Raw genomic sequence first — 27857 nt, 5'->3', positions numbered from 1 at the left:
TAGTATCCATATCACCTGGCACTTCCATCAAATACACCTTCTCAGCTCCCATCCCAGCCCTCCTAAATCAAAATCCCTAAGTGATTCTCATGTCTTTGAGAAGCACTGGATCAGGCTACCTGGGGTATATCTATGAAATTGATGCTATATTGGGCTCGGCGGCGTGGCCTGGTGGCTAAGGTCCTCGCCTTGATCCCATATGGCCGCTGGTTCTAGTCCCGGCAGCTCTACTTCCTCTCTGTCTCTCCTCCTCTCAGTATATCTGACTTTGTAATGAAAATAAAATAAATCTAAAAAAAAAAAAAGAGTGTATAGAGTTAAAAGAAAATTAAAAAAAAAAAAGAAATTGATGCTATATCTTGTTTGAAAGTATACAACTGGGGCCCCCTACTTTAAAATGTTTTCTTTCTAAATTTGGATTTTCACATTATCATTGGGCTGAAGACTTACATCAGTGAGCCATAGGGAAAAAAATCACATTTACCATACTGAAAAATTTTTCTGTGGAATATTTTTACCTGTTAGGTAGGTCTCCTGTTGGGTAGGTCTTCCCATCTTGTTTCTCTCGTCTGGAAGGCAATGTGGTTGAGTGTTGCTACTTTTGCTGATGTCGGGGAGGGCACTATCTTGATGTCGCGTAATACTGAGTTATGAGAAGGGCTGGTTCTCTGCCAGTCTTCTTCAGATTACTCATTGGGTCCTCAAAGATGAACAGGATTTTCAAACCTATGGAGTGTACAAGTGATCATAGTCTATTTCAGATTCCACCCATTCTGGAGTCAGGATATTACTGTATTGTGTGGAAATGCCATCATATTATTAATATTAGTTCAGCACTGCACCTCAGATTTTGCTCCTAAAAGCAAGAATGTGTCCACAAAGATGGAAACAGTAAGACCTGAGTGAAACGAAGGGAAATTAACCATACAGTTATTTCCCCCTGAATGGGAGCAGGCTACTTTTGAAGTTTTAACCAACAAAATCCTAGCCACCCAGAAAAATGTAAACATGACTGGATGTTCAACAAGAAAGCCTAGATTCGTTTAATGTTTGCTATATAAAGAATTTCACTCTACATCAGTTATTATAATTACCACCTTGGGAGAGAAAGAAGCTACAAACAAATTGCCATACATTCTGTGGCTCCATCTAACATAAATAAGATAAAATTTATCCACCGCAGTTTTATGATCCATTTTCCTTTAAACATGGCCCTTTCTAGAAACTACAGCTACAAAGTACTGACAACATTTAATGAGAAGCATAAAACACTTGCAGGTAGGAAAACAGATGTGCATTCAGAGTTACTAACAGACACCTCAGTTACCATCCTTATAATTTAGATGCCCTGTCAGGGTTTTATTCCTTACTGTTTGTAGTGATATTTCTGCTAGCCTGAAAATAAGCACATTTTATCATCAATAGATATATGAAGCTTGGATGAAGTGTTATAGCATTGCCTCTCTGTGTGTGTGTGTGTGTGTGTATTACGCTAACTGAAATAGGATTATAAATTGAGCACAGCTCAAAAGAAGCCCAGTGGATCTTCTATTATTTATTTAAAAAAAAACTGTGCCTTTGGCATCCTGATCTGATCTGCAGTAGCCAGAGGTTAAAGAGAATTCTGTCACAGAGGAATGCTGGCTCTAGAATACAAGAATGTTTACAGGCCACATGACCAGAATGTAGATGGTCTCATGTTCTTAATGTCATGTCAATAGTCAAGCCATGTAAGGCTTCTCGCAAGATCAGAAAAGCCCTCTCTGCTCATTGCTTTTGAGCCATGCATTCAATTACAGGGTTTTCAAAATCACTCAAAAAACAACTGGAGACCATTCACAGGTTATTGAAAAGCCCAGAGCACCTTTTTAAGGCCTGCAAAATGCACTGGCTCTTTGTAAAATGACCTGGAAAGGGACATGCAGACCATTGCCAATGAGCTGGAATTAACTAATTTCCTTCTCACAATGCAAATGGAAGTAGCTGTAGTTTGGTTGTTAACGGAATGTGAGGTACAACCAGTCTTCAGGCCCCTGTATCTCCTGTGGTATTCTCTCAGCAGGAAGACAGTCTGCATAGTCTGGTTTAGTCTCTTCAGTAATTCACAGCTTAGACGCTCACATTATTGTGCAGGGCAGTTTATCCTTCATCATTAAAAAAGTTATATTATGTTTTAGTTTAGATAAGGTACACTGAAAGCAATTTTTGTGAATGTTTTACTTACCTGCTTGCAAGGTATGCTGACCAACCTTCCATGCACTGGTGGATTTCCTAAATGGCTACCATCCCCAGAGCTGGACTCGGGTGAGGCCCAAACATTGGAGCTATTGTCTGCTTTCTCTCCAGGTGCATAAGCAGGAAGCTGGATGGGAAGATGAGCAGCCATGATGCCAACCAGCACACTAATCTGGGATGCAGGCTTCCTAAGTAGTGGCTGAATGTGGGGCATCGCCACACCTGCCCCACTGGCACGTCCGTGAGATGGCACTCTGTCCACCTTTCCATCTGTATCATGACAGAATGCATCCCGGTAGTGCTGCAGCCTTCCTTCTTACCTCAAGATGCATCTTAGTAAGATTTCACACTTATTCTGGGGCTGCCTTACTTCCCATGCAGCTTCATCCACTGATTCATGCAACGTGCATCTATTGACTATCAGAGACTCTAACTGTTGAAGGTATCTCAATGAACACAGCAAACACCCCCCCCCCTTTCAAATTGCTTCCTTTATTTTCCAAGCTGCTACAACTTTATGCACACTGTCTGAAATAAAATTCCTCAGGTGACAAGACCAACCTATCTGGCCTCATCACTTTTGTCAATATGTCCATGTCATACCATTTACAGATAACATTTAGTTATCTTTATCTGGTATGTGGAAAAGTTCTAATCATTTTACAGTGAGATCATTTAGTCCTCACAGGAATAAGGAGACATAAGATTAGATTTGTTTTGGAACTTCAGTTTAAAAAGATGTATTTACTTGTTTGTTTTAACAACAGAGATTTCTCTTTCATTTACTGATTCACTCTCCCAAATGACCACAATGGCAGGGGCTGGACCAGGCTGTTGACTGCTGAACTACAACCAGGTCTCTCCCGTGAGTGGCGGGGGGCCCAAGCGTTTGTGCCACCACCTGCTGTCTTCCAGAATGCACCAGCAGGAAGCTGGATCCCAGGCAGACCAGCCCTGACACAAATATGGGAGGCCAGGTCCCTGATTTTGATACTTACCGGTTTTCCTATCCTCAGGTTTATGATGAACCAATGAACACAGCAGGCACTTCTTTTGGATTTCCATTCACTAAAGCCTTAAGTTATCCCTAGAACAATCTAAGGATTTTGTGGGAAGAGGTTAGGGTGGCAGAAAACTAATTTTTTTGTCGTTTGGATCTTTTGGGGAGGCGTGGGGAGAGTTCAGCCAGGTATTGAGGCAGAGCCTGGAGTCTGAGGTGGTGAGGAACCCCTGGAATGAGAACCGTGGCAGCAGCAGTGAGGGGCCTAGAGGCCACAAGAGCCCACTGAAGGGCGACACCGAGACCCCAACGGGAAAGGATAGGCGAAAGGAAACACTGCGTGGGGTAAAGCCTCCAAAATTCTTGGGGACGGTCAACCAATCAAGTCTCTTGATTCCCTCGCAGCATAAACCCACGGCTCCACACCTTTCTCTCCAATTTCTTAAAACCCCCGCGGACCGCCCGCCCCAGGACCCGCTTTTCCTTTCCGAGCAGCAGGGGGGCGCATGCGCAGAGAGACAGTCGCGGGAGCGCGGGAGGCATCGATCAGCTCGGTGCTCGGCTGCTCGACTTGTCGGCGCTCGACGGAGGTACGTAGAGCGTCGCTTCCGGGTCGGCGCTGTTTCCGGTTCCCACTGGAAGAGGCGCGGGCGTCCGGTGAGTTCCCTTCTTTCCTTCCCCGATGCTGCTTCGGGCTTCTTTACTCCACGAGACGGGGTCGGGTGGCGCGGCGCCGAGCTTCGCGGAGGGGTGGACTTGTTTGTGGACGACGGAGCGCCCTCCGCGGCCAGCACGGTGGGCAGGCCGGTCTGTGACCGGCAGGCTCGTGGCTGGCGCTCACTACGTCGGGGTGGTGCGGTGGCGGGGACCCCAGCCCTGAGCAGTCCGTGCAAGACCCTCAGACCTCCTGCAGGAGATTGCACGAGCCAGTTAGGCCCGTGTCCCTAGCTGCCCCTCGTCCACCTCGCGATCCCGTGCACCCGCCGGCCCCAGATCTCCACTGATGCACTTTCAGGGGTCTGCTGTGGCTCCTGGGTCTAAGTCCAGTCCGGGTCAGACAGGCCCTTCGCTCCAAGGTTCTGTACAATGTGCGCAAAGGTGTTGACCTACAATGTCCACTGACTGGTGAGACGAAGGAGCCCGAAGGCCCCCCCACCCTGGGCAGGTGAAGTAGGCTCAGGGTTTGCCGCCAGGACCCGCCTGCAGCTCACCCTGTGGGTGTGGAGGGAAGAGCAAGTGAGAAGGCCAGGGCTGTATGCCCAGGCCTTGTGCCCCTGCGTCCTGGTGGCCTCAGGGCACGTGTTCCTTCATCTGTAGTAGCCAGGGTAGAAGCTGCCTCGAAGGCTGTGCTGGACTCGAGCCCACTGTGTCTGCTGCGTCTGAAGGGGCAGGTGCTGTTACCATCCACATTTTACACAGGAAGACCGGGAGATGTAGGTGCTAGGATCCTGCTGGCTGGTTGGTGGGGTGTGAGCCCCTAAGCACCACAAGACAGCAGGTGAACTTGTACACCAATTAAGTGACCCCTGTGCACGTGCTTTCCAAGTGCACACTTGGCTAATGCCCCATCTTCACAATTCTTACTGGATGCACACTTGCTGTTTGCTTCTTATTTGCTTATTAATTTTTCTTTTTGCCTTTTTTTTTTTTTTTTTTTTACTAATGGTAGTTATTTCATTAGGCAGATGGAAAGAGTATCACAAGTGAAGGGAAGGTTTAAAAATAAACATACTGAATGACATTGTGTTAGCCCCTGGCAGCATGTTGCTGGAGGTTTTACATTGGGCCTGTGGTTAAAAAGCCTGTGGGACACTGTCGATAATCTAATGGCTTATGTCTTCACCTCGCACATGCCAGGATCCCATATGAACGCCAGTTTTATTCCTAGCTGCCCTGCTTCCCATCCAGTTCCCTGCTTGTGGCCTGAGAAAGCAGTCGAGGGTGACCCAAAACTTTGGGACCCTGCGCCTGTGTGGGAGACCTGGAAGAGGCTCCTGGCTTTGGATTGACTCAGCTCTAGCCATTGTGGTCACTTGGAGAGTGAACCAGTGGACAGAAGATCTTCCTTTTAGTCTCTCCTCCTCTCTGTATATCTGACTGTCCAGTAAAAATAAAACTTAAAAAAAAAAAAAAGCCGCCTGTGGCCCACGTTCTGGTTGGAGTGCCTGCTCTGCCTCTCGACTCCAGTTTCCTGAGACCTATTAGTGCTGCCCAGTGGCTGCTCCTGCCTCCGACATAGGAGGCCTGACCCTGAGACACATCAGTGCAGGCCCAAGTGGCTGGAGACCCTCAGTGAGTGTCTGGTCCCTCCCTTCGTTTGACCTCTGCCAGGTTGGGCCATCTGGCAGCCATCTGGGGAGTGGACCTGAGGTGTGGAGCTCTGTCTCTGATCCTGTGCCTGTCTGGAGAGGGATTAGAGTCTGGCCAAACATCCTGACAAGTGCAATTGAAAGTAAATGGCAGAGCTCATGATAGTCATTGTATTGTGTGTGATTTAACCATGCCATTTGGAATAAGTGAGTATAAGGGTTTTTGTTTGTTTTGGTAATAGGTTTTTTTATCTTCTCTTTTAGGCTATTTGAATATTTTTATGCAAACATGGATATCAGACCGAATCATACTATTTATATTAATAATATGAATGATAAAATAAAAAAAGAAGGTAAGTGCTTTTTAAAAGAAATATTCATAATTTAAATGTGTTTGCTCACTACAATCTTTAAAAATTGTACGACAAAACTTCTCACCTAGTCATTTTTCTTAGCTCCGTAGTAATAAATTCATTCGTCTGTGTAAGAATTTTCCAGGCTTTTTAAAAACAAAAATAGGTAGGGGTTGGACAGTGTGTTGAATCTGTTCTTATTCAGATAGCTTTTTAAACTAGCACATGGGAATAGCCGTCTGTGTTTGTGGGGAGGGAAGTGACAGCTGATGAGGTAACTAAATGGCAAGGGAGCACTGTGTACTGACACAGGGGGCTGTCTCATTGCCTCGCTCACAGCACGTGTCCTTTCTTGCTTGGACAGAGTTGAAGAGGTCGCTGTATGCCCTGTTTTCCCAGTTTGGCCATGTGGTGGACATTGTGGCTTTGAAGACCATGAAGATGAGAGGGCAGGCCTTTGTGATTTTTAAGGAACTGGGCTCCTCCACAAACGCTCTGAGACAGTTACAAGGCTTCCCCTTTTACGGGAAACCAATGGTAAGTCAGGACTGGTAGCTGTGCTTTAATCCCTGGGAATGGTGTGCTAGATTTATACAGAGGTGCTTGAAATTCTGGCTTTTTGTATGTTACGGGGAACTTGGATTTCTTTTATTTATTTTTATAGAAATAGGTAAAGGTTATTTCCTTCTTAGGATAATTCAATTGAGCAAAACATAATGTATTGAAATGTGGAATACTTTCAGGATAATAGCAGTATAGGCGATTTTCTTGTCTTCAAAGTAGTAAACTAGACATTAATAATAGTAACCCATAGAGTTGAAATGAACTCTGAAAAAATGTGAAGCAAAAGTTTCAGGTGGAAGAGGAATCCAGTCTGAAACCCCAGCAAGCACAGTGGTGAAGACCCTCCAGACCAGGCAGTCGAGATGAAGCATTGATCTCGGGCAGACAGTCGTGCTTTCAACACACAGATTTTACGAAGCATAATGAGAGGGAAGGGGGTGTGTATGCGTGGATAGTTTCCAAACTCCAGCATACTGAGGGGAGGTTCCCATCTCGTGCTGGAAGAAGCTTGGACTGGGGAAGGTAGGAGGGGAAGTAGGGAACTCAGGAAGGCCGTGGTGTCAGAGATGGTCAGGCTGGGTGAAGGGGAAGGCTACAAAGCAAGGCTTGCCACTGCGAGAGTGAACACAAGCCTTGGGGCATGGATTCCAGACCTTTGGATGCAGTGAGAAGCGATGTTGGCTCGGGGTCACCATTCTGGTTTTCCTGTTAACTCTGTGCTTGTCGCTTCATTCCCTCCAGGGTGTCAGCTGGCCGGATAGTCTTTGCTCTAATTCAGGCATTAGCAAAAGTCAAAGGAAGAAATAATAAGTATTTTAGACATCATGGGTCACACAGTTCTGCTCCCTGTTGTTTTGTGTTTGTGGCTTTTTTTTCTTTTTTAACAGCGCTTAAAACTTGTATTTTAAAAGTTCCTGAGTCTGGCACTGTAACCTAGTAGCTGAAGTCCTCTCTTTGAATGTGCCGGAATCCCATATGGGCACCAGTTCTAATGCCGGCAGCCCCGCTTCCCATCCAGCTCCCTGCTTGTGGCCTGGGAAGGCAGTCAAGGACGGCCCAAAGCTTTGGGAGCCTGCACCCGCGTGGGAGACCCAGAAGAGGTTCCAGTCTCCTGGCTTTGGATCGGTGCATCTCTGGCTGTTGCAGCCACTTGGGGAGTGAATCATTGGATAGAAGATCTTCCTCTGTGCCTCTCCACTCTGTATATCTAACTTTGCAATGAAATTAAATAAATCTTAAAAAAATGATTCTTACTTAGCAGGCCATAGAGAGACAGGCAATGGGCTGGGTTGATCCACCCGCTATGCTGCTGGTCTAATCCTTTGATGTTACAAATGAGTCGGGGACAGGAATGGGTGATTATCCATGTAGGTTGTATTAATATGACTTTCAGCATCAAGATGTGGAAACTAGTCTCCCACCACTGGCATTTGTTGTGCTAGGAGTCAGTCATCTTTCAGTGAGGAGCCAGAGAGTAAATATTTTTGGCTCCTCTAGCCGTGTGGTCCTCCTTGCAGGGACTCGCTCAATTCTGTCACAGCAAGAAAAGCAGCCCTAGGTGGACATGTGCTAAGTGGGCGCGCGAAGTTGTGTTCCAGCAGGGTCATGAACAGGCACTGTTGGCCGTGGCTGGTCGTTTGAGGGGCATGGTGCTGGCCACCTCAGGACTTGAGCGCCTTCTGTTTGTCGCTGGGGTAAGATCCCTCCTCACTTCTCTCCCGTCACCTCCCACCTGATCAGGCACCATCTGTGTGGGAGGTGATCCCATCCTGGCATACTGGACTTCTAGCCCTCACTGTCAACCAGTGGACAACCGACTGACATTTCTTGAAATTGTGAGGAAATAGAATAATTGAGATCTCAAATGACAGCAATGTAGAACTGGATTTAGTTTAGATCTAAAATTACACTAACATGAAGGTAATTCTCTTTCGTGGGTTTGATGGCTGTTTTGTTGGATGGATGTGAGGAGCTTGCATGTGTCTGCTGCTCAGGTACAGGAACAGTGGGAACTGTTGTGTTTTGGCCCTGGCCTCACCTTGTCAAGTGATTGTGACAGTCCATTAACCTGATGTTTCTGTTGGAGTTGTATCAGGAAGATGGCAGGGGTTGCCAAATTTTCAGAATTCTGGAAAAAAGGGAGAATTCTTTGAGATGTCTTATTTGTATCCATTTATGTAGCTTAGTTTTTCTTATGTTTGTATTCCAGCAAACCAAATTAGAAATAAAAATAACATGCCATAACATGAAACTGAACAAGGTGATTCTTTGTGATTCAAGGACTCTTGGTGGTACTCAGTGAAGTCGGGCCCTCTTCCCAGCCGTTGGTGTAAATGAGCCCATTGCCCTTCTCTGTGTCTAGGCTGTGAGCTGAGGTTTCCTCTAATGGGTGTTTAATCCAGACCAGGGTTTCTCAACACTGCTCCTCTTGACGTTGTCAGGTGAATAGTACTTTGTTGTAGGGGACTATAGTGTTCACTGTAGGGTGTTAGCAGTGTGGCTGTTAGGCATTAGATGCCAGGATGCCTCCAGACAGCGCCAGCTGCCCCCTGGCAGACAGGATCACCACTGCTGAAAGGCTTGGTTTAGAATGGTCGCCCAAGAGCCTTTGCTAAGATCAGGTGTTTGCACTTGTGTCTGTCGTCAGGGCAGACCTGTCAGGTCACTTGAGGACTATGCAGGCCAAGCACAAACAAGGTTGGAGATCCCAGGGAGGGAGTCCCTGGGGACAAATGGTAGTCGCCTTCAGCTGTCAGCCTGTCCCCTCTGGTTAGGTCACGGTGCGCTGCCTGCCAGGGTGGGCGCACAGTGCAGGCGAGCCTGAGAAGTCTTGGGATTCCGGAGAATGCTGCCGAGCCTCCCCCTCGGTGCCCAGCCATACATCTCTAGCTCAGTAAAACAGACTCCCTGATCTCTCATTGACACTACTAGAAATGGCAGGTTTTATCCAGATGGAGATCAAATTCTTGCTCTCCCAACATTGTTATTTTGTTGCTTTTTAAGGATTTGAGAGTCAGGAGCTCCATCCCCTGATCTGCTCCCCTAATGGCGATAGCTGGGGCTGGGCCCTGAGAGCCAGGAGCCCGGGACTCAGCCCACTGTCCTGGGTGGATGGCAGAGCTGCTTCCTGAGGGACACATCCATGCTAGCTCTCAGAGGCCAGAGCTGGGGAGCGAACCTGCCCTTCAGGTGGGAGACATACGCACCTGAATTGTTCTGTGGGGTAGGACTGCTGTGTTTTCTTGTGATCAGCATAGGTGATGCGCTCCTTCCAGGGAGGAAGTGTTTGTTTAACACGGAAGTTGCAATTTGGTGTTAGATCCTAGATCACTGTTTAGCTGCTTGCTGTTTAACACTGTGTAATCTAGCGGTGGGATGATTCTTCTGACCAGGCTGGTGCTGCTCTATGTAAATCGCCACCCACTGTGTCCTTGCTGCTTGTGCTGGACCTCAGACCCCAGCCACACTTGCTACACTTTTCCAAGCTCACTGGGCAAGCAGGTTGCATGTTGTGTAGCTGATGAAGCTGCCGTCCTACACCGGGCTTGTGGATGCACTCCTGCTTGTTCTCGCACCACGGAGCTGCCATTCTTGCTGACCTGGCAAAGTGAGAATAAGCAGGGCCCCAGTCAGGCGGGCTGAGATACTATCCTTCAGTTTCCTCAAAGCATTTTGAAATCACATTGATGCTACCCTTAAAGTCATCTCACTTTCAGGTACTATTCAGAGGACGGGCATTCCCAGTTCCCTGTATACTTGAACTGTGGGAAGAAACGAATTCCATACCTTCATATGCCATGCTGACTCTTCTGTTGAGAGTTACTGGTGAGGAGTTGATAGCTTTCAAATGCTTTTTCTCTGCTGAGCAGAAAGACGTAGTTGGGCGTTTCGGTCTTGTTTTTCCCAAATGAAAGCTCATGGTTTTCCCTGTAATGAACAGTTGAACCTAACTTCGTCTGTTGTTACTCAATTTGTTTCCATTTAGCATTCAGTATATTTTAGGATTTCTTTAGAAATATGTTTCAAATTGGCTTGTGATGTGTTTGTGTAATAATTGAAAATATTAATAACTAGTTTAAGTGAGAAATAACCTATTTTTAAATCATTAAAACAGAGAATCCAGTATGCAAAAACAGATTCTGATATAATATCTAAAATGCGTGGCACTTTTGCTGACAAAGAGAAGAAAAAAGAAAAGAAAAAAGCCAAGGCCGTGGAACAGGCTGCAGCAGCTGCCAACAAAAAGCCTGGCCAGGTGAGCGGGGTCCCAGGGGATGTTCCTTTGGTGTCAGCTTGATGAGCCTGCCTTAAATGTAATGGGTGGTCTTGGAGACATGTGTGTGTCTGTGTAAATAAATGTGCTTAAAAGGTACAATTTAAGAAATTGGAATGGCTAGGTTCTCAAATTTCAATATTTATATTTTAGCAACAAATTAAAATGGCCTTTCCATATTGAGGTAGATAGTGGGCAGTTTGTAATTGCATGACATTTGATTGTATAACTCATTGGCTTTTTTCTCTGTTGCTACATGCAGATTAGTACTGCAGACATTATCTTTAATCCCGAGTACTCTGCCAAGTGCTGCTTTCTCTGAGCAATTCAAGGATGCAAATCTAGTATGAAATACCATGTAAAAGTGAAACTTAGCATCCAAAAACATTTACTTCCGGATTGAAAATGATTAGAAAAGCATTTTCACTAGGTACAGTGTTTGACTTTGTCCAGTTGTTTTAAAGTAACATTTGTCCTCCTGCCCTTCCCTAGTGCTCCATAAGCTGAAAGCATAGTGATTTTATGGTACAGTTCCTTAAAACTAGGGCTGGCAAAGCTAAAAGGGGAATGCTTAAAACTGAAATTGCTTGACATTAGAAAACCTGGACGTTAAAGTTGTTTTTATACATGATTTAAGCCTGTGTTCTGCTATTTTAGCTCTCACCCTGTTTCTTTTGTTTAGGTAACACCAAATGCAGCTAATAACCAAGGAAATGCAGCAGCAAATCCTCAGGTAGTATTTTTTCCATTTAGTGCTTATTCTAGAATAAAATTAGGGAAAAAATGATAAAAAAAAAAAACCAACATCAATAACATTAGATCATTAAAAATAAACAATATAAAGCAGCTGGTTTCCCAAAAACTGATCTACAAGACATTATACTTTTAAATTGTGTATCGTATAAGGTTCCTCAACATTTTAATTTTAAGTGGGAAGGACAAAACCTCGCGTCATTGCTTGTTTCCCATTTATCAGTCCCTGATGACCCATTTCAGACCTCGTGTCAGCAGTGCTGTTGCCCTGCACCGTGTGGCCAGAGCTTGGCCGACTCTGGCTCCGGGCAAGGCGAGGTTCATGGCTCTGTTCCCGCACACCGTCGTTTCTGAGCACCTCGGACACTCCAGGAAGCTGTTTCCACTCACACATGCCCTCACTTTCTCAGCCACGAATGTTTTGGCCTTACTGTTTGCAGCCTCCTGTATAAATCCTCTAGAAATTCCTTCTCAGTTATGGGCCATTGGTTGCATTTTTTCTGTCTCTTTCTGATGCTAGAGTTTGGCAGGAACCTGAAGTCCAGAGAAATCTCAGTGTACCTGACCTTTCCCTCTTGTCCTTGTTTTATTTGCAATTTCTATGTCCACTTCCTTTCTTTGAAATCTTGAGGCTTTTGTAGTCCACCTGACAAATATTCTCTTAGCTTTGAACTGTTCACTGATTGTTCTTTATATTGATCTTTTTCATGAAGCTAGCCTGAAGATAGAATGATCCTTTATATATATGTATATACACATATATGTAGGGTTTATTTTATTTCTGTTTGAAAAACAGAATTATAGAGAGAAGGCAAAACAGAGAGTGAAATCTTCCATCCTCTTCCGCTGAGCTGGCCCAAAGCCAGGAGCCAGGAGCTCCTTCCAGGTCTCACCTGGGAAGAGTGGCCCAAGGTCGTGGGCTATCCTTCGCTGCCTTGCCAGGCCACAGCAGGCAGCGGGTTCATGGAGTGGAGCAGCCAGGACAGCAGCTGGTGCTCATATGGCTTGCCAGTGCTGCAGGCAGAGATTTAGGCTTATGTGCCATCTTGCCAGCCAGAAAGGTCTTTGTCTTATGAACCATACCTGTTCCCTCTAGTCCCCCACCACTCCAACCTGTGTAGAGCTAGTAGCTGTGCATACTTAATTTACTTGGCAAGAAAAATTATAAATTAAGCCAACCAGTAGTGTACTTGGTGGTAATCTTTCTAGTTCCCAGGTTTGTGATGTGCTGGGAGGTGGGAACACTGCTGTGGGGAGTACCGAGTGTTGTGGATTTATCTTTAATGTAAGAACTGATGGCTTATAGTGTTGTTTATACTTATAAGCTGTCTTTGCCTTTTTTTCTTTTTAATAGGTCCCTGATTACCCTCCAAACTATATTTTATTCCTTAATAACTTACCGGAAGAGACTAATGAGATGATGTTATCCATGCTGTTTAATCAGTAAGTTTTTTTCATAAGCAAGTCTGTGGAGCCTCCAGAGAGGACAAATGGCTGTTGCAAGGGTGGGATCCATTTGTCATCACACAGCAGTAATTCCTTACCGGTGCATTGATTTGGTTTGGGATTAATCATGAATTAAAGCCAAGCTGCAGATTTAGCAAATAAAAACCTTAATTTCCTCTAATGTTTGGAATTAGTAGTTCTAATTGATGAGCAAAGAAAGAAGCAATGTGTTGATAGCATAATGACAAAGAGAGTTAGCTTACATCAATCCTGTGGTTCTTTCACACTATGAATTATATTTAGGCTCTTGCTGCATAGTACTCGGGTTTCATGTTGTAGACTGTGAGTGCTTTTCCTGGACCAATACAGAGTTACTCAAGCAATTTGATAACTCAGCAGACATGTAAGTATTTGCACATCTTCATGAGTTGTTTTTCTTTACAGATTCCCTGGTTTCAAGGAGGTACGTTTGGTACCTGGAAGACACGACATTGCTTTCGTTGAGTTTGAAAATGATGGGCAGGCGGGAGCTGCCAGGGATGCTTTACAAGGGTTTAAGATCACACCATCCCATGCCATGAAGATCACCTACGCCAAGAAGTGACATGTGGGAGAGTCCTTTCTGCAGGGCCTGGCGTTATTTATAGTGTCTGTCGATACCATTGTGGGGTGGGGGGGAGTGGAATTTTTGTGAAGGACTTAAAAACTAATCTAGTCTTTAGCCTTAGGGAAATATGAAATATGAATGCCTTAATTTTGTACAATAAACTTATTTGTATTCTGTATACATAATGGCTTGTTTATTGGCCCATTGATGTATCATCCAATGTCTGTTCCAGTCTACATCACTTTTTACAGTCTAAAACTCTGACAGCATGGTTCCTAGTATTATGGACCAGCTAATGATATAGCAATATGGGATTGTTTTAATGAAAGTTACTGTGAGTTAAGTTATAGAAGCTTCTAAGGCCTGGTGGCAGAGATCAGCCTGGATATTAGAAGCACGGAAGCCCAGGCAGGGTCTCAGTGTGGCCAGTGTGCCCTCCACAGAAATGAGCATCACGTTCGCAGACGGCGGGCACCGAGATCTCTCCGTTCAATAAAGACCCGTTAGTTGTTCTGTCTTGGGAGAAAGCGGAGGAGGGAACACTGGTGTCCTGGGGTAGTGTATTCCCAGGAATTTTGCACGATTACTATCTGACTTCTTTCCTGAATAAAGAACTCTTAAGGGGAAGATTTTCTGATCCATTTTTTTTATGAAGCCAGTAGGCTAATGGACAAGGTAACCAGTGCTCATCTTGTTACTTCTTTGTAATTATTAATGAGGCATTTCCAAAGCTCATTTTCCGCAGCCTTCAATTTAAACTTAAAGCTTGCTTGCCAATAAAACTGCATGCTTTTAGAAGTGGGTAGTTTGTCTTATAAAAAGCACATGCTAAAAGGTATTAGCTATTTTTATGTGTTTGTGTTTGAATATTTCCTTCAATGAAAGTTTACATTATCACTTTTAAAATTAATTTAGAGATAGGTCATTATCACATACTTGGGCATGCACTCAGAGTAGTGAACAATGAAAACTCACTTTTACGAATTCCAGTGTGAGATACTAGAGAAATCAGTTATGTGACTAAACTTTATCTGTACTCTTGGTTACTCTATTTGTCTCAGGACGGAAACTGGCACAGGTTGACCGCAGGCTCCGGCACTGGCTCTGAGCGTCTGCGTTAGAGGAGGCGGAAGTGCTAGGAATGCTGGAGGTAGGTGAGAATGGAGGAGACACGAGAGGAAGAAATTGGGCCTTTAAAAGCACTTGCTTCTACTCCAAAATTAGTAACTATTTTAGGGTATTTTGAAAGTTGAGATTATTTACCAACTATAAAATTCAACCATTTTAGTGTTTTGATTACCTCGGGCAGTCATAGACACACATGATACAGCACATCCCATTATCCCTAAAAGTTACGTGTGCCACATTGCAGCCCGAGGGAGCCACCCAACTGTGTCACGTAGTTCAGCCCCACTTGGAGTGGAGCTCTCTTGATACTGGTGTTGGCTTGTAACTGCAGTCTGTTTCACCAGTGGATGGGCATGTAGGTTCTTTCCATCTTGGAGATACCACGAACACAGTGGCCGTAAACATTAGCATAGGAGTGTGGTGGGCCTCTCACACATTCTATTTGATTTTGAGCACAGAAATGATACTTGATTTAATGTTTGTATTTCAATACAATTCCAAATGTAAATAGAAATTTAAGAAATAGTTCATAAAACAGCCTGAACTGTTTGCGAGGACAAAGGAACTGCAGAAAGTTGGCCTGATGACATATTACCCTTCCAACTTCCATGTGGTTTTCCTTAGTACAAGATCAACCTCTTGATAACGACATTATTATCAAAATCAAAAAACAACTATCTGATTGCAGTTTTGCTGATCTCTTAATGACCCAATCCTGTAACCCAGGGTCTTGTAGCATTCAGTTGTTAAGCACTCTAGTCTTTCAGATCCTCACGTCTTTGTGATCTTCATTTTACATAGAAGTAATCTATCTTTGGATAAGTCTATTTAGTACTATTAAAGACTATAAACTTAGAGCAATGTAGTCTACTTCCTTATCTGTGTGTTTCACATCCACGGGCTCAACCACTGACTGTATCTGGAAGAATATTCTGTCTCTACTGAACATGCATGATAAGTAATTTAGGGATAATTTGAAGTGTGTGAAGTTGTGAGTAGGTTAGATGCAAATACAATTTTTACATGAGACTAGTTAAATGTTCATATCCACATAGCATAGGATGCTCTATTCTTTGGGGAACCTCACTTGTCTCATATACAATCGAGATATTGAATCAAGCTCCCAAACCAGGACCAATTATCAGCTCCTAATCCCAAAAATGACACATGAGTGAAAGTGCAGAAAAATACATGACAGAAATATGCACAGACAACCAGAAAACATTGTACACACATCTACATGCAATAACAGCCCTAAACAATACAACCTTTGTATTATGTACTGTTGGGATATTTTGCTTATCAGTTGACCCTTAGGGACAAAATTATTTTTAGTTGGCATTGGAGTGCTCAATAAGTTGCACTCTTCCTTGCTTTGTGGGTGGGTGTGGGAGGAGGTACCCCTCTGAAGCTTCATTGCTGAGCAGGAGAGCTCATCCAGAAATAATGGATGGGGGGAAGAACTGGGGCCACCTCGTGGGAGACAAACCAGCCTCAAACACCTCAGAGAAAATCGCAAATTGCAGTTTGTCTCACTAGGAAGTGAATTCTCAAGCTGGGGTCATTTTGCATTCATAGCTGTGTCTCCAGTGCCTGCCATGCAGAATGGTGCTATATCCTGGTGCCTCAGCTCACAGTGCCCCTCTCCGTGAGAAAAATGCCCAGTGGCAGGGGTAGGGAGCAACCTTTAACTCTGCCTGTCTGCCAAGCATCATCTATGAGCACCTCATACCAAGTTTCAAAAGTCTTGGATTGAGGAGGAGGAGAAAAGATTGTACTATTTTCCTCAAGCCTCCTTTCCCTGTTGGTAGGGTCTGGATGTACAGTAATTAGTATTTGCAAATTCATGTGCCTAGGACAGACAGAACTTGTTAGAATTCTATCACGAAGGACTTGTCAATGTGAAAGTCCTTTACCTAGATATTATGTAAATCCAGATAGAATTTTAAAATAATGCACATTTTCCTGGGAACTTTTGGAAGGGGCTTTAATAGATCTCATAGTTTTCTTTTTTAATTTTCCAAAATTTACTTAATTTATTTGAAAGGCAAAGTGACAGAAACAGAGAAAAGTTCTAGCTGCCGGTTTGTTCCTCAAATGGTTGCAAAGGCCAGGTCAAAGCCAGAAGCTCCATCTGGGTCTCCCATGTGGGCAGCAGGGACCCAAGCATTTGAGCCATAATTCCCTGCCTTCCAGAAGCAATAGCAAGGGGCTGGATTGGAATCAGAGCAGCCAGGCCTTCAATCAGCACCTTGATTAGGGGTTCCGGTGCTGCAGCACTGGCTTGACCTACTGTGCCACAACACCAGCCCCAAGTCTCACACAATCAAGATATTCCTGCAGTCAGCAGCACATCTTTGCTCAGAAAGTGAAAGTCACACTAAACCATAATAATAATAATGGTTTAAATTTTGTAATCCTCTCAAGCACACCCTGCTGATGGATGCAATAAGGCAAACCGGAGTAACTAAACAATAGCACACCTGAACACCCCTTGTGTGTAAAAAAAGATGCTGAGTTTGAATCCCTTTGGAAAAGCAGATGCTAATTAGCCCCTGGAACGGGGTTGCCTGTTATGAAAGCATACGAGCCGTGGACCTTTCCCATTGGCCCTGGGTATTTACCCAGAGGTCTGGCTCTTGCATAAAAGATGGAACTCCTGCAGCAGTCCTCACTTCCAGTCCAAGGGTGCTGGCCAAAACAGCCACGGGGAAGATGGCAAGAAGCGTGCTGCTCCTGCTCTCGGGTTTCGTGGCTGTGTGGGCCGTGCATGGCATCTTTATGGACAGACTGGCCTCTAAGAAGCTCTGTGCCGATGCCGAGTGTGTCTGTAAGGACTTGCTTATGCTGCTCATGATCTTTCTCTTCTCTGACAGCATGTGATGTAACTACCTTGAAGCGCCGTCTTCTTGAGGGTGCACGTGACTAGGATGGCTTGTCCAGGTCTGTGCTTTCAGCGATCTGCCATCTCTCCACGTCCGATTCAGTTGGCTGAGATGTTCTTGCAGCTCGCTTGTCTTGGCCGTCTGCATCTCCAATTGAATCCTGGCTGTGAGATGAAAAACATCAGTCTCTCTGACTTGCGAGTTTTCTTATTCTCGCATTCTTTGCCTTTTGACTGCTAGAAAATTCAGGACCATTAGATACATTTGTTTGAATTTTCTTTTTCTTTCTTTTTTTTTTTTTTCCCTTGCAGATACCATTTCTCTGGCTCAAGCTCAGGAAGATTACAATGCCCCAGACTGTAGATTCATTAACGTCAGCAAAGGGCAGCAGATCTACGTGTACTCGAAGCTGGTGAAGGAAAATGCAGCTGGGGAGATTTGGGCTGGCAGTGTAAGACAAGATGATTAAAAAAAAAGGAGGGAGCTTCAAAAAGTTCATAGACATGGAGATTATTATTATTATTATTTGGATGCAAAAATATTGTTGCGTGCATGCAAATTTCTCACAATGCTTCATTTCCTTGAGCACTTGTGTATCCACAGTGTCACTGAGATGCTCTGAGATGCTAACCTACCTTCTACGTACTTTAATGCTGTAAACTAGCTGTTAACAACAAGGTAGAGATTTTAGGCACAAGAAACAAAAATTTAGGTATTTTCTGCTTGTATTTCAAAGATGATTTCATAGAAAAACCAAATGCAGGTGATGTGATGGCCAGAAGAAAAATCCAAATGCTTTGCGGATTGAACATTCCAAAGACTTGCTTCTTATTCAAAAATGTTTCAGAAGACTGGCCAAATTCAAGTCCCAAGTGCTGGAACAAACTCAAGTTTCAGATTCTTTCAGGAAATGTTGGCAATCCCTTTAATTGCAAAGAATCTGCTTTCTTCAGTAAAAACATACCCGAGTGGGCCCGGGGGAGGGATGAAGATGCGGCGCTTTACTGCCTTCCTCTGTAGCCCCAAACATAGCCTCTAATGTCAAAAAGAACTACATCTAAGTGCCTTCAAGTATCTGTGTGAGGGAATTGTTAAAAATTGAGAAGTGCGCATCCTTTAAAATAGAAGCGTAAATTCACTGTTCAAAAAAAAAATGCACCAGCTTTATTTATTGATGATTTCCAAACAGATTTTAGACAACTTGGAAGTTTGTATGACAAGGAAATATTCCATGTGTGGGGGTTCCTTAGTGCTGGGGGGAACGCCAAGGCTAGCTGGGAGCACTGGGAGCCCCCAGGGAAAGGGAAGGACTGGCAGTGTTGCTGTCAGCAAAGAGGATGCTGCGCATGCCTGAGAAGATCCTCCCACCAGCACTGCCCTCAACGCTACTCTTCCGGCTTACAGGTGTACGGTGACAGCCAGGATGAGATGGGCATTGTGGGTTACTTCCCCAGCAACTTGGTTGAGGAGCAGCGTGTGTACCAAGCAGCTACCAAGGAAGTGCCAACCACGGTAAGTGTCTCTAGGGTGACCGGAGAAGGACTCCTAGCTTGGATCTTGCCTGGGATGCCCTCAAAAGCACATCATGCAACGGATACGGAATTTTAGTATAAGGCACTCAACTTCCTTTGCTGACTTTTCTGATAGAGCAAGCCCGGGAAAGCACCTAGGCTACTTTAGGTAGTGAAAGATTTGTGGATGTTCTCCGTACAACTCGGCTTTGTTTCTTTTCTTTTTTTCTTTTCTTTTTTTTTTTAGCTTTATTGCGGATATAATTGGCAAACAATTTATATGTACTGAAGACGAACTTGAGGTTTTGGTAGCCATGTGCACTGCGAAATGACCATTATGATGAAACTAGTCAGAATATCTATTGTGTGTGTGTATTGAAAGTGTCAAAGAGCTAACCTCTTAGCAAATTCCAAGTGTACGAAATAGTACCTTTTTTGTTTTATATGAAAGTCATCCTAGAAAAGAGGCTGTATTGCAAAGAAAGAAATCAAAATAGTATTAGCCGACTTCCCAATCGTTGGCACTTATTCAGTAATGACAGATTAGGGGAAATGGAACAGCTGTTTTTGAGAAAATCAAAATAATCTTTGAGTGCTTTATTTTTTTTGTAGTGGGTACATTGTATTTTTGTATGAAACACAATCATGCTCTCCCTTGTGCCCTGGGCTCCTGTAAACTCCTGGCAGGAATAAAAGATCTTTTGTGAGCCACTCTGCAAGCGGTTCTTAGAAGTTATTCTCCTGGAGCTAATTACTGCGCCTCCGACATCCCAGCCTCCGCACGTGCGACTGGCTCGTCCTGGCTTCTGAGCACTAAGCCAGAATCTACCAAGCAACCATGAATTAAAAAGTTTAGTGGCAGATTTTCATTTTAAGAAGTTTTTGACTTCAAGTAGTGACGGTTTCATACTTGTCGACATCTACACATTTTAAATGTGAATTTCTCTTTGACTGAACTTGATTTCAGATAAAGAGTGCACATCTGTTTTCTGGTTCACTCTGCCCAGTTCAAAGTTTTGTTTCTTCTCTTCTTTTTTTCCCCCCACAGGATATTGACTTTTTCTGTGAATGAGACATCAGTCCAAATGGCAGAGAGAAAGGCCAAAAATAAAGAAAATATTAAATATTACAAAAAATGTGTGTCTCTAATTCTGGACTTTTGCTTCAAGAGTTTGTTACATTACACGTCCGGGGGGGCGGGGGTGGGGTGGGGCTGGATGACAAGTCAGTGTGTTTCCGTCTCTAGCTGGTTTCCTGCTAGACTTGCCTTCCCACAAACAGGGCTATGTTCGAGCCAAAGAAATGACCTGAGGTTGGAGAATTATATTTCTTTTTTTTAAGATTTATTTATTTTTATTACAAAGTCAGATATACAGAGAGGAGAAGAGACAGAGAGAAAAATCTTCCATCCGTTGATTCATTCCCCAAGTGACCACAACAGCTGGTGCTGCACCGATCGAAGCCGGGAGCTCAGAGCTTCTTCTAGGTCTCCCACACAGGTGCAGGGTCCCAAGGCTTTGGACTGTCCTTGACTGCTTTATCAGGCCACAAGCGGGCTGCTGGGATTAGAACTGGCGAACATATGGGATCCAGGCGTGTTCAAGGTGAGGACTTTAACCGCGAGGCTACTGCACCGGGCCCAGAGAATTACATTTCAATCTGGAGAATCTTCTAGTAAAGATGCACAAATAAGAATATCTATTTGTAGTTATTTCTGAATAGTCCTTCTCCTCAGCTTTCTGTATGCAAGCTTCCTTTAGGATATGGTGGCTTTTTACCTCTCTCTGGCAAATGAAGTATTACTAATGTAACTGGAAGGGCTGGAAAGATTCTAGTAGTTCTCTTCTTTTTAAAATTTGATGAGCTAAGATGCAGAGTTTTTGTTGTTGTTGTTGTTTTAGGGGAAAATAGACCTTTTTAGACCCATAGATGTTCTCAGTTTAATACCTTCCCCTATAAATTGATCAGTTTACTTTCCTCCAAATATGGCCCTAATGCCAGAGCTGAGGGGTCAGGTGATGGAAGCATTCCTCTTTTTTTTTTTAAGATCTATTTTTATTGGAAAGTCAGATATACAGAGATGAGGAGAGACAGAGAAGAAGATTTTCCTTCCGATGATTCACTCCCCAAGCGGCCGTGCAGCTAGAGGTGAGCCGATCCCAAGACAGGAGCCAGGATCCTCTTCCAGGTCTCCCAGACGGGTGTGGAGTCCCAAGGCTTTGGGCCATCCTCGACTGCTTTCCCAGGCCACAGGCAGGGAGCTGGATGGGAAGTGGAGCTGCCGAGATTAGAACCGGTGCCCATATGGGATCCCAGCGTGCGTAAGGTGAGGACTTCAGCTGTGAGACTACTGCGCCAGGCCCCGAAGTATTCCTCTTGATGTAGACACCATGCCAAGGTCTGAGGATCGAGTCATGGGACTGTTTCCATGCACATGCACGTCACCCAAATCTGATGCCAGGTGCTCTGATCCGGATGCAGCTGCCTACAGATGCAGACCCTGGGAGGCAGCTGGCGACAGCCCAAGAGATTGGGTCTGGGCCACTCACAAGGGAGACTCAGCATCAGTCCTTGGATCCTGGAGATGGCCTGGCCCGAGCCCTGGCTATTTAGGCGTGAACCAGTCGACAGAAGATCTCTCTGCCTTTCAAATACAATAAAAACTCATTTTAAAAAAACTTTTTTGAAAGTTCATAGAAAATTCAATGAAAAGGTAAGTTTGAGTGCAAGATTTTTGAAATACATGCAGTTTTTCATAATGTACACTGTCCATAAAATTTCTGAAGATCCGTAGTGTGACGTGCAAACAGTCAAACCTTTTTGGATTATCCCCCATCGCGAGGAATGGCTCAGAGTTTGCAAATGTTGTTTGCGTGACACGATTCCCACCACCCAACCTCCCGCATCCTAACAGGCTCATCGGCAAAGCGAAGAGATAACACATTTGGGGGTAGTAATGGAGTCACTGCAGGCGACTTTGAGGGTCCAGTGAAATGAGACATCATATGCACAGTAGGTGTTTAATAAATCACAGTGAAATTAGGTTGTGTATGAGTGGTTTTTGAAACCTTGGAGGAACTACTGTTTCCTAAAAGTAAATTACAAAGATCTTTTGAGCGTCTTTTCCTCCCAGGACACTCTTGTTTTTCTCCATAGTTCTTGTTGAAATTGTTGACAAGGCACGTCGCAAGTACTTGGCACAAGGATTCCAATACACACACACACTTGAACTTGACAAGTGGTATTTATTGAAAAGGCAGAGTTACAAAGAGAAGGAGAGAGAGAGAGAGCTGTACTATCTATTTATTTACTTTCCAAATGGCAGCAATTGTGTGCTTGCTTGAGCAGTACACGTGCATGAGCCAGCCATGGCCAGGGCTGGCCAGGATGAAGCCAGGAGCCTGGGCCTCCAGCCAAGTCTCCCATGTGGATGGCAAGACCACAAATCCCTAGGCCATCTTCTGCTGCTTTTCCAGGCACATTAGCAGGGTGCTGGGTTGGGAGTGGAACAGGCTAGACTCAAACTGGTGCTCATATGGGATGCCAGTGTCTCAGGCAGTGGCTTAGCACACTATACCAAAGCACTGGCTTTCACAAGCATTATTCTAGAAGTCTAGGGTGGTGCTTCTTCCTGTCATTCTCACCAGGAAAGTATCTATGATTCTCTCTGAAATAATAATAATACTAAACCCCAGGCAAGAGAGGACTTCTCTCTTCTCAGTCCCAAAGCTTCCTATTTTGAGTCCCTCACCTGCTTGGGTCCTTGAGTAATGATATAAATGACAAGAAGCCATGGTGGGTCTCCTTGCTGTCCCGTGCCCAGCCAAGAGGGAATTCATCTAACGTCAGCTGTCCCTTTGCGTGGTTTGTGCTTTTGATGGTTATAAGTAAATGACCAGGGGTCCTTTATTATTATTATTATTATTATTATTATTATTATTTTAATTTGAAAGGCAGAGCTGTAGAGAGGAGAGACAGAGAAAGATCTTTTATTTGCTGGATCACTTCCCAAATGGCTACCATGGCTGAGTTTAAGCCAATCTGAAGCTAGGAACCAAGACCCTCTTCCAGGTGTCCCATGCGGGTGCAGGAGACAAAGGACTTGAGCCATTCCTTACTGCTTTCCCAGGCTATAAGCAGGGAGCTGTATGGGAAGTGGAGCAGCCGGGACATGAACAGGTGCCCACATGGGATGTCAGCACCATGTTGGAGGGTTAGCCTGCTCACCGCTGGCTCCAGGGGTCCTTCTGGATAAAGCCTTTATAGTCATGCAGATACTGTTAACACTGACCCAGTTCTGGGGTGCGCAAGCCTGCAGGGTGCCTTGCTTTCAGCGAAAGGGATTTTTAATTCTCCTCTCTTGGCTTCCTTGTGGGAACAAACATCCAGCCAATGGCATGCAAGGGTGATGCAGGGCAGAGCTTAGCTGCTGAAGCTTGAAGGTGAGCCAACACCTTCCTGCTAGGACAGCGGCCCTATGTGTCAAAAGTCTCTCGTTCAGGCAGTGGGTGCCTGGGCTGCTGGCACCGTGCTTCTGTGAAGACAAGGTGAGTATGAAAACTGTTGGAGGCTCAGGGGATCAGCTCACTGTTTACAATAACAAGCATGAGTTAGGGGGCTGGTGCATGGCGCCCTGAGCCAGGCAGCCACCTGCAGCAGATATTCCATGCTGGAGCGCTGGTTCCAGTTCCTGCTGCTCTGCTACTGATGCAGCTCGCTGCTCCTACGCCTGGGACAGCGGTAGAAGACGGCCCAAGCGTTTGAGCCCCTCTGCACCCACAAGGGAGACCCAGACAGAATCCTGGGTTCTTGACTTTGATCTGAATCGGCTTTGGTGACAATGGCCATTTGGGGGAGTGGACTAATGCATGGAAAAATCTCTCTTTCACCCTCTCTCTTCCATCACTCTGCCTTTCAAATAAAAAAATACATTAAAAAAAGTAAGAGAGAGAGAGAGATCGTGACTGAAATTCAGCAACAGTTTCAGCTCAGGTCCGTTACCGAGAGCCGGGGTGCTTGCCACAGGTTTTGAAGAAAGCCAAGGGTCAGATCCCCCACCCAGTCAGCACTGGCCATGCCCAGCGAGTGATGCCTTCCGGCTCCTCCATGGGTGGGCTGCAATATGCCTATGCTTGTACAGACCACAGTCAATGCCGCAGGGAAGTCATTTAAAGGAATCTTGGGCAGGGGCAAGCATTTCTGCTCCATGCAGGTGGAAGAAACAGGCAAAAGGACTAGGAAAAAGATCACATTTTTTCAAACATCACCCTCCTTTATCTGAAAATGCTGAGGAGGAAAAAAAAATCAGAGGAAAAAGAAATTACTCCAGGTATGAATATTCCTTGTTGCACCCTGGACATAGAATTTCAAGCTTTACATGTCTTCTCAGTTGCATTAACTAACAAAGACCATGGCTGATGAGGCATTCAATCAGGGGCGTGATATCTGGCCCCGGGTGCTTTATGGGAGCCTCCCTCCGAAGCATCGGCCCCATCACTGTAACAGTGTTCTCCCATCTCTGGTTTAAATATTGTTCTAAAAGGAAATTACTTTCTCGTCACTTGGGGATGATTACTTTGAACATTTTTTCCCTCAAACACATACTGGGGTAAAGTTCAGCATGTTTGAGGTCAAGATATTGACTTTCCCTGTTTCCTGTGGGTCTCAAAGTGTGACTTTCTTCAGGCAACAGAATCCACCACCGCGATGGGAGGTTTTCATTTCAACGATGCTATATCAAGCTGGGAAAAGTAGCCAATGCTGCCGGCAAGCACATCTCCACCAACAAAGGTAGAAGGCTCTGGGCCATGGTCCTCCCATGCCCCCTCAACCCTTCTGCTGACCCTTCAATCACTCAGGGTGTATAAGTTACCTCTTCTCTCCTGGCCAATGGGAGAACCTGAGGGCCACGCTTAACATTCGTCCACCTTTCCCTGGGTTTTCAATGGCACTGTCAGGGCTGTGATGGAGAACTGACAAGCAGGGGAGGCCTGAAGCCTGCATCTTAGGAGCCGCCAGCTAATGTCCCCTGAGCAGTTGGTGGAGCTGTTGGGGCTCAGAAATAGAATGGCACACTGACCCGAATGGCAGGAAAAGGCCAAGGGGGTACTGATGGCCTCCCCACTCCGACTGTGTCCTGAGGCAGCCAGGTGCAGGAGGACAGCTAAGGTCTGAGAGTGACAGCTCTAAGCCAGGGCCTTGGGTCAGGCTCTGAGGGGAGGATCCACGCTGAGTGAGTTTGTAAAGAATGGTTTCCAGCAGAAACAGGGGTTGGAAGACAGACACACATGGGGAGGGACTGAGTGAGCGGGACATTGAGAGGGACAGGGGCAGCCAGGCACGGCAAGGGAGGTGGCGGAGGTAGGTTGCCCGGTCTCCAGCAGTGGCCAGCTGCTGCCCGACTCCACTATGCCACAACAGATCTCAGGGGAGCTTGAAAACAGGCCAATGCCCGTGTGGGGTGAGCTGCTCACAGTGTGACCTGTGGCAAGCGGCTCTGCCCCACGAGCCTTCCATTTCATTGCACTTCAGTCTCTCATTTGCCCTAGTTCCCATCACAGCCTCAGCGGCTCAAAGACTAACCAAGCCTCGGGTTTCCTGCTTCCGTTGCTTCTGTTATGTGGGCGTGCGCCCTAAGCAATTTCAGTGGTGCTAGGGTGCCCTCCAGTGGTCAGTGTGGGACCTGGCACTCAGGGAAATGGAATCGCCACCCCTAGGAACTTTGATCTGCATGAAACCGGCAGAGGAGGGCTGATCCGCTTTTCGTGGTGACCTAACAAGCATCTCGATTTGAAAATTCACACATCAGGGGAAAGCTGGAGTTTCCTTTTGAGAGCGATCCCTTTAGGACTCGGGAGTTGGTTTTGTTGCTTTCACTGATTTTGTAGAATAATAGCGAGTGGCACCTTGTGCTGAGACAGACAGTAAGGGGAGGCATCACTAGAAAAAAATTTAACCTCTAACACTCTCCACTGGACACTTCGGGTGGCTGGAAGGCCCAGGACTAGGTGCTGCAAGCCACTTCACTTACTAAGCACAGGGGCAGGCTCTGTCTGCCCCAACTGTTGCAATGCAACTCACGAGATGTCCGAGTTTCTACCGTGAAGAACGGAGAGGTTCTCTCCTCTGCCTTCCCTCCCCAGGGGACATTTTATGGTCACGACTGGATGTGGACGAGGGGACACCCCCAGTGGATGGGGGCCAGGGTCGCCGCTAAACATCCCATGATGCACAAAACAGTCCCCAGCAAAGAGGACTCTAGACATGCAGGCTTATGGCGCGGACGCTAAGCAACTCAAATCCTAACAGGTGCAGTTGCATCAGCAGGTGGATTTGGGAAAGAATAGCAAATGCTCGCAGGCTTAAGCAATTATGTGACCGCGGTTTGTTTTCCAAGCGCAATCTGCGGTGCGTCTGTTCTGTTACGAGCCATTAGGTAGAGCTGGGACCTGAAAAATCCATTTGCGCAGGTTCCTCAGGGCAGCCTGGGCTGTGGACACCGAGTGGCAGGGCCCCCGGCTCGCTCCACCTGCGCAAGGCCCTTCCACCTGATGCTCTCGCTGCACTCATCCTTGAACATTTCGCCGGGTGCCCTTCATCAGCTCCGGAAGGGATCGCCAAGGATGGAGTGCAGACTTCATTGCGTTCCTTCCTTTGGCAAGCTGCTCCAGGAGATGGCTTAAGTGCTTTTCCAACAGCTCGCATGCCCTCCTCACTTTACACCTTCTTCCCCAAAGTGCTTCAACGTCCCACTGTTTATCCAATAAAAATAGCGCCCCTCACCCCTCTGTCTTGAATGCGCTGTCGCCTTCATTGCACCAGCTGTGTCTATCCCTGTGCAGATCTGTTTTCCTTGATTTCCCCTCCTTTGTTCTCGTCATCCGTTTAACCTTGCCCCGGAGAGCTTCTGGACACAGGATTTTCTCCACAAAGCCTCCATGTACTTTTAGACCCGATTAAACTTTAAACAGCGCACACGTATCCAGATGCCGACGGCTTCTCATTTCTTTGCAGAAGAATTTACTTACACCTTAGTAAGTCAGGGCACAATGGATTTGGCTGTGTGCACTTCAGTTCCGAGAAGGGAAGGAGGATCTCTTGGCTCTACATGGGCTGTATTTGTGGCTATGTTTACGATAGCGATGTAATACAGGATGCAAGGACACGCAGGAACACAGGTATTGATTGAAACCTACACTCTCCCCCGCTCAGGTCTAACTTGCTATTTATTTATTTATTTATTTATTGAAATAGCGATTGAATTTAAATTTGAAAAAAATGGAACAGACCCATCCTCCACTACACCCATCAGCCCTTGGGGTCTCCACAGGACCCTGGTTCCAGAAATCCTGTGGATATTCAAATCCCTGGATATTCAGATCCCTTATCCAAAATGGAATAATATTTGCATGCAGCCTACACGCTTCCTCCTCTCTGTTGTAAATCATCTGTGGACATTTAGAATACCTAGGGCAGTGGGAATGCTGCTACCTACTTGAGTGTCAGCTGTTTAGGGAGGAAAGGCAAGAGCAGGAGGTGCCCGTTCAGCAGAGACGCAGTTGACGGAACCCACAGACGCACAGCTGTGAATACAGGGGGGGCTGCCTGTCATTTCTCCAAACAGCCAGAGTGAGCAACAGAAGTGCAAACCACCATGGAAATTCGCCCTGGACATTGGAAGTCAGCTCTGCAGCCCTGCAAGCCCTGCCCTCAGTGCCTTCTCTCTGGGATCTTATCAGAGAGCGACAAATTCTCACCTTCATGTGCCATCAGGCAAGCACCCCAGATACCACT

General features: G+C 45.6%; 2 protein-coding genes across 2 annotated transcripts in view; both read left to right on the top strand.

Annotated features, from left to right (window-relative positions):
* Positions 1–13718, top strand: part of SNRPB2 (small nuclear ribonucleoprotein polypeptide B2) — a 123466-nt gene extending 109748 nt beyond the window's left edge. The window contains exons 2-7 of the mRNA XM_058679613.1: positions 5809–5897; positions 6262–6434; positions 10576–10716; positions 11417–11467; positions 12842–12930; positions 13378–13718. Coding sequence (XP_058535596.1) covers positions 5834–5897; positions 6262–6434; positions 10576–10716; positions 11417–11467; positions 12842–12930; positions 13378–13537 — 678 coding nt within the window. The 5' untranslated portion in view covers positions 5809–5833 and the 3' untranslated portion in view covers positions 13538–13718. The remainder of the gene's footprint in view (positions 1–5808; positions 5898–6261; positions 6435–10575; positions 10717–11416; positions 11468–12841; positions 12931–13377) is intronic.
* Positions 13719–17383: 3665 nt separating this feature from the next.
* Positions 17384–20136, top strand: OTOR (otoraplin). Its single transcript, XM_058679855.1, has 4 exons — positions 17384–17498; positions 17865–18004; positions 18958–19065; positions 20113–20136. The coding sequence occupies exons 1-4, from the start codon at positions 17384–17386 to the stop codon at positions 20134–20136; spliced, it is 387 nt and encodes a 128-aa protein (XP_058535838.1).
* Positions 20137–27857: the final 7721 nt, after the last annotated feature.

This window comes from Ochotona princeps, chromosome 22, assembly GCF_030435755.1.
Source record: "Ochotona princeps isolate mOchPri1 chromosome 22, mOchPri1.hap1, whole genome shotgun sequence".
Lineage (NCBI taxonomy): Eukaryota > Metazoa > Chordata > Mammalia > Lagomorpha > Ochotonidae > Ochotona > Ochotona princeps.
Note: the sequence above shows the minus strand (reverse complement) of the source record. Positions and strands in the feature narration are given on the sequence as shown.